Source organism: Wyeomyia smithii, chromosome 3, assembly GCF_029784165.1.
Source record: "Wyeomyia smithii strain HCP4-BCI-WySm-NY-G18 chromosome 3, ASM2978416v1, whole genome shotgun sequence".
NCBI lineage: Eukaryota > Metazoa > Arthropoda > Insecta > Diptera > Culicidae > Wyeomyia > Wyeomyia smithii.
The window spans coordinates 277,079,587-277,086,531 of NC_073696.1; the positions used below are offsets into that span (position 1 = coordinate 277,079,587).

Below are 6,945 nucleotides of genomic sequence, written 5' to 3' on the forward strand. Positions count from 1 at the left end.
GTAGGTTTAGTCATTTCTGACCGCATCACAGTGGGACGGATTCAAAAAAAGGCGGACATTAGATTTTACGGAGAAACTATTAGTTTTATGATACTGATGTCTTCACAAAAGTTTCACAATTCTTTGAGTATTTTTATGCTGCAATGTAATATTTGAGATTAAGGGGGTATGTGTTAAGATCTCGAATAATTTTTTTTGTTTCGAATTGAAATTCAAATTCTTTTATGAAATGTGGAATATTGAGTTATTTGGAGAATTTTTGTCGAAGAAAAAAAAATTCTATCTGTTAAGGAAAAAAAGTTATTGACCTTCTAATTAATGACCCCCTAAAATCAGTTTTTTTACTTCGACTTTTCTAATTCAATTTTTACATAAAAATTATGTTCTAGAAAAATAAGAATATTGTAAAAATACATCTTTTGCAACCAGAAGTGTAGTTCTATCTATTTTGGTTACTGTTTTATTGCGGATTTTAACTTATTTTTAGGCAATCTTTAAGGGGGTTTATTTTGAAAGTGCGCAAGTATGCGCAGCCAATCTCAGTGACCTCCAATAGTGTGGTTAAATACCTTTCATTCCATATACGTATCGCGATGGAACCTTGTGGAACTTTTGAGAAAACTGCAAAAAAAATCTGTTGATTTGTAAAGCAGTTTATGTTATGTTAACTCACACAAGAATACTGTACCATAATGATATTGTGTTATGGATGTCTGTTTGGAGCATGATATCGTGTGCATCTAAGTAAGCGTTGCATTTCAACTAGGTACATGCATAGTTTTACCGCATTCATTTTTTCAATTTGTTTACATTCAGTGCTGTGTGTTGTGGTTACAGTGAAAACGAAAACATGTTTAATCCAGTTCGATCGGTGTTCCATAGCAATTACACTCGAAGACTTTTAACTAAGAAGCCTGTGAATTATTAGGCTGGTTGACAGCACAATTTTCTCTATTCATATTCGTTCCAACCTCAAAAGAATATAGACGTTAAAGCTACAACTAGTCTTTTATTTGTTGGAGACTACAACAATTCTTGGCGACGAGGACAATTTTAAGCTGCTTCAAGACTCTTGCAAGATGTCCGACCAGGATTTGAAAAACGCGATTCTCCGACTAACCGAACTGGTAGTCAACCAACAAGAGCAGATTCAACTCCTCAAGCGAACCGGTCAAGCCAGCCAACCGGGAAGCGAGAAGATAATCGAATCGTTGGCCACGGGAATTGAAGATTTTTACTACGATCCTGACGGTGGAGTGTTCTTCGACGCGTGGTTTGCTCGCTACGAAGATGTCTTCAAGGTCGACGGCAAGAATCTAGACGATCCAGCGAAGGTGAGGCTACTCTTAAGAAAAATCGGCACCCAGCTCCACGAGCGATACGTAAATAGTATCCTGCCAAGACATCCCCGCGATTTTGGCCTGGACGAAACGGTGAAGAAACTTAAGAAACTTTTTGGTCATCAAACCTCGCTGTTCAACGATCGTTACCGTTGTCTTCAGTATACTAAAAACGAAGCAGACGATTTTTCAAGTTATGCTGCCTCTGTGAACAAGCATTGCGAAGCATTCCAACTCACCAAGCTCACCGATGACCAATTCAAGGCGCTACGTTTTGTTTGCGGTCTACAATCTCCCCGCGATGCAGACATCCGAACTCGATTGATCGGCAAATTGGAAGCTGAAGAGCATGCTCCGCCAGCAGATGGCACAAAGCTAACCTTCAACAATCTAAAGCAGGACACCAAGTTGGTAGAGAAGCCCGTTCCGGAAAAATCCGTCGTCAACGCTGTTTCCACCAAGCCTGCTAAGGAAAAACAACCGAAATCTCCGTGCTGGTTTTGCGGTGATTTACATTTCGTAAAGGAATGTTCCTATCAAGACCACAATTGCAACAAGTGCAAACGAAAAGGGCATAAAGAAGGTTACTGCTCATCCGCTGAATCAAAATCAAAGCCAGCAAAGAAGTTCGAAAAACAAAAGTACAAGGCATTTGTGAAGTCCAAAGGAATTTCAGTGAAACGCATCGATCTTCAAGGGAAGAGGAAATACGTTACTGTTGGAATCAATGGCAAAGAAGCTGTCCTTCAGTTAGATTGCGCTTCTGATATCACCATTATTTCTACGCAGACCTGGGAGGCGATAGGCAAACCAGCCATCAGAGAAACTGACATAACCGCCATCAGCGCTTCCGGAGACAAGATTAACATGGCTGGTGAGTTCCTTGCAGACATAACCATCCGAAGCGTGACAAAAGCTGGCATTGTCTATGTGTCATCAAGCCCGGATTTGAATGTCCTTGGAATTGAAACAATCGATCTATTCCATCTATGGTCGATTCCTTTCAACTCACTGGTCAATGCTGTGCATCAGAAGCCGGAAGACATTGAGCAAAAGCTGCGTACGAAGTTCCCGGAAGTGTTCCAGAGCACACTTGGCCGGTGTACCAAGGCAAAAGTTAAACTCTACCTGAAGCCCAACGTCTGTCCCGTGTACTGTCCCAAGAGACCAGTTGCATATGCTGCTCTTCCCAAGGTGGATGCCGAACTTCAACGTCTTCAGGACAAGGGAATTATCTCACCAGTGAAGTTTTCCGACTGGGCAACTCCAATAGTAATGGTCCGTAAGTCAGACAACGTTTCCGTCCGTATCTGTGGCGACTATTCTACAATGCGCTAGAATCAGATGCCCATCCGCTACCACATCCAGATGATATTTTTGCTGATCTAGCTGGCTGCCGTTATTTCTCCCAACTCGATTTTTCTGATGCGTACCTGCAAGTCGAGATTGAAGAGGAATCACAAAAGTATCTGACGATAAACACTCATCGAGGACTGTTCAAATACAACCGTCTGCCGCCTGGAATCAAGTCCGCTCCTGGTGCCTTCCAAAGGATTATTGACAGTATGGTCGCTAGTATTCCTGGAGTAAAACCGTATCTAGACGATATCATGATTTCTGGTAAGACAAAAGAAGAACACAATCGAAGCCTTCATGAGGTCCTGGAGCGGATCAAAACGTACGGTTTTCATCTGAAGATCGAAAAATGTCGATTTGGTCTATCACAAATTAAGTTCCTAGGCCATATCATCGACAAAGACGGCTTACGACCTGATCCCGCGAAGACAACCGCAATTTCGCAAATGCCAGCTCCAACCAACGTATCACAGCTTCGATCGTATCTTGGAGCTATACATTATTATGGGCGTTTTGTCAAGCAGATGAAAGAGCTAAGAGCACCTATGGATTATTTACTGAAACAAAACGTGAAATGGGAATGGACTGCGAACTGTCAGAAGTCGTTCGACAAGTTCAAAATGCTGCTCACTTCCGACTTGTTGCTGACACATTTTGACCCGAACAAAGAAATCATCGTCGCAGGTGATGCATCCAAAAATGGCTTGGGCGCTGTTATTATGCATCGTTTTCCGAATAGATCAGTGAAGGCTATTTCGCACATTTCAAGATCTCTAACTCCTGCGGAGCAAAATTACGGCCAGATAGAAAAAGAAGCTTTGGCACTGGTTTTTGCTGTAACACGGTTTCATAAGATGGTTTTCGGCCGGAAGTTTACCTTGCAGACTGATCACCAACCACTTCTTAAGGTGTTCGGGAGCAAAAAAGAAATTCCGGTATACACGGCTAACCGGCTTCAACGCTGGGCGCTTACGTTAATGCTGTACGATTTTGACATCCAGTTTGTGCGCACTGAAGACTTTGGACACGCTGACCTCCTTTCACGACTAATGAAATGCCATTCAACAACTGATGAAGAGTATGTCATTGCTTCTGTCCAAATGGAAGCCGATGTCAACACCGTTCTCAGTGATTCTACTTCAAGTCTACCTGTGACGTCTGAAATGATCGCTACTGAAACATCGAAAGATCCTGTTCTCCAGTCGGTGGTGTTCCATATCAATGAAGGACGGCCCAATCATTCCAAAGCAATTAATGATCCAGTTGTCCAAAAATTCTTTATCCGCCGAGACAGTCTGCTGATCGTCCAAGGTTGCATCATGCTCGGCGATAGAGTTGTTGTGCCAAACCGCTTTCGCAAACGCATTCTTCAGCAACTACATCGAGGCCATCCGGGGATGGAGCGAATGAAATCCCTAGCAAGAAGTTTCGTGTACTGGCCTAACATCGATGATGCCGTCGAAAAATATGTTCGATGCTGCAGACCCTGTGCTGAAGCTGCTAAATCACCACGCAAGACGGACCTGGAGTCGTGGCCCATTCCATCGAAGCCGTGGGAACGAGTCCATATCGATTATGCTGGCCCGATTAATGGATACTACTACTTTCTGGTAATTGACGCATATTCAAAATGGTCAGAAATCTACCGCACTCGGAGCACAAACACAACGAAAACGTTGGAAATGCTAGACGAGATTTTTTCAAGATTCGACTATCCAAAAATTCTGGTTTCGGATAATGGCTCGCAATTTGTTAGCGCCCGATTCAAGCAATTCTGTGATGAAGCTGGAATCACCCACTTAACAATTGCGCCCTACCATCCACAGTCTAATGGACAGGCTGAGCGCTTTGTGGACACTTTGAAAAGAGGACTCAAGAAGTTACGAGAGGGAGGAAATCCAGCAACTTTCCGACATCTTAAAACTTTCCTTTCCGTTTACCGGTCCACACCCAATCGAAGTGCTCGTGATCATAAGTCACCTGCAGAACTTTTTCTAGGTAGACCCCTCACTACTACACTGGATCTTCTTAAGCCCCGAAAATCAAGCACACCAGCTGTAAACAGTAAGCAGAATAATCAGTTCAATCAACGCCATGGTACCGTCAAGAGAGAGTTCTCCGCTGATGATTTAGTGTACGCAGAGGTTCATCATCACAATCAAACCTCATGGGTTCCTGGCAAGGTGATTGAGAGAAAAGGCTCCGTCATGTATGCTGTACTTCTGGACACCGGTCGTCTCATCCGTTCTCATACGAATCAGCTACGACAGCGTCATCTAGAATCCATTAGTGAAGCTACTGAATCAAATTTACCATGGACCGTGCTGCTTGAGGAATTTGGAATGCAAAATCTGTGTACTCCATGTTCGGATGAAACTGCCGATCCTGATTCCAAAGAAACTCAACAACCGCCTGAAATGCTGCCAGAAGTAGCACACCCAATTAAACAATTGCCTGAAGTATTGCACCCTGCCGAACCAACATTGGACCAAGAAAAGGTTCTAGCACCAGAAGTCGTTGTTGAAGGCATCAATCCGCAGTGCTCCAATCAACCCGTTCGTAACCGAAGGCTTCCGGCATGGCTCGGATCCTACGATCTCTTTTAAGGGGGAGATGTTCAATAGCAATTACACTCGAAGACTTTTAACTAAGAAGCCTGTGAATTATTAAGCTGGTTGACAGCACAATTTTCTCTATTCATATTTGTTCCAACCTCCAAAGAATATAGACGTTAAAGCTACAACTAGTCTTTTATTTGTTGGAGACTACAACAATCGGAATTGTTAAGTGTATGGAATAAAGAAGGGAATTTAGTATTGTAAGACAGGAAAAGGCGTGTTCTGGAGTACGTGAGTAGGAATCTGGAGTTGGGGAAGTTTAAGCACGAAATTCATCGAAATATTCGTGTATTTTGTGTGAAACTGCAAACAAAATGGCAGGCGTCTGGAAGGCATATTGAGCGGCTTAAGGAAAAAAACAGCTCGTGGCTTACACAGTGCGTATTTCCTGGGTCATTAGCTAAAAAATATTTATCAAGTATCAAAACAAAACAGCGCGTGAAGAAAGATTTCGCCAATTTGACAGATCGTAGCAAAGAAGACGAGTCGCTAGTCTGAGAACAGATAAAAGTTCCTCTGAAATTTCGTTTGCTGCTCAAATGGTTGCCCGAAGTGAGGGTAAAGAAGGTGCAGCTTAACTTCTTTCGGAAGCAATGCAAACGACTCCAACGCGTTCTAAACGCATACGCAATGCTTGGAAAACATCTCGTTCGTTAGCTGTAAAGCCTGCTAGAAAGCTTTCTAACGTGGAAGCTACGTAGAGGGTAATTTTTCCAAGAGCCTGTGGATTAGAATGTGGGAAAACGATAAACTGTGCAATGTTCCGCAAATTTACCCGTCGTATACAGCTCTTATGAAAGCACGGGAAAAATGCCTACCCTCGAAACATTACATTAGCGTTTCTGAGTCTACGGCCGAAGTGAAACTACAGGCGTTGTTAGACCATACTGCCATGCAACTTATTTTGGTACAAGATGAAGTCCTGGCAACATTTTCGAAATCGGAACTCTTGGATTTGGAGCTCATTTGCAAGTGGGGGTTCGATGGATCTTCGGGCCATTCCAATTATAAACAGCGACACACCGATAATAGTTTGGATGATAGCTCTATATTCATAACGTCTGTAGTACCAATTCAGATACGTGTGAAGCATTGCCCTTCAAAAATAATATGGCAGAACAATCGTCCATCCTCAACAAGATTCTGTCGGCCAATTAGAATGCAATTTACTAAAGAGACAAAGGACCTCATAATTCGTGAAAAACGTGACATAGATGACCAAATCAAGATTTTGATGCCTACGAAGACCCAAAATTCTTTTGGCGCCAATGTTTCCATAAGCCATGGCATGGTATGCACTATGATCGACGGTTAAGTCTGTAGTGGACTATCGAACGTTTCGTGCCAGAAATGTTTCGTGTGTGGTGCAAGCCCTAAGGAATTCAATAATATTGCTAAAATTAAAAAGAAAATTGCAAACACTGAAATGTACAAACTCGGCTTATCTCCTCTGCATGCTCATATTCGGTAGTTATCATTACTAATACATCAACTTTGTTAATCTATTTCATGTAACGAATGTTAATTTTTTTTAGGTTAATGGAATGTCTCTTACATGTTGCTTACCGATTGGATGTTAGGTGTTGGCAAGCTAGGAAACCACACGAAAAGAATAGTGTTTCTGCGCGCAA

At 42.5% G+C, this 6,945-nt stretch overlaps 1 protein-coding gene across 1 annotated transcript; it reads left to right on the forward strand.

The window, feature by feature from the left end:
* The first annotated feature begins 1,079 nt into the window (after nucleotides 1–1,079).
* LOC129729322 (uncharacterized protein K02A2.6-like) lies at nucleotides 1,080–5,302 on the forward strand. Its single transcript, XM_055687833.1, has 2 exons — nucleotides 1,080–2,622; nucleotides 2,679–5,302. Exons 1-2 carry the CDS (start codon nucleotides 1,080–1,082, stop codon nucleotides 5,300–5,302), a joined length of 4,167 nt encoding a protein of 1,388 aa, XP_055543808.1.
* Nucleotides 5,303–6,945: the final 1,643 nt, after the last annotated feature.

Coding starts and splice junctions, on each gene's coding strand:
- LOC129729322 (XM_055687833.1), top strand. CDS start 1,080: ATGTCCGACCAGGATTTGAAAAACGCGATTCTCCGACTAACCGAACTG. Junction 2,623..2,678: donor AACTCCAATAGTAATGGTCC/GTAAGTCAGACA, acceptor ACAATGCGCTAG/AATCAGATGCCCATCCGCTA.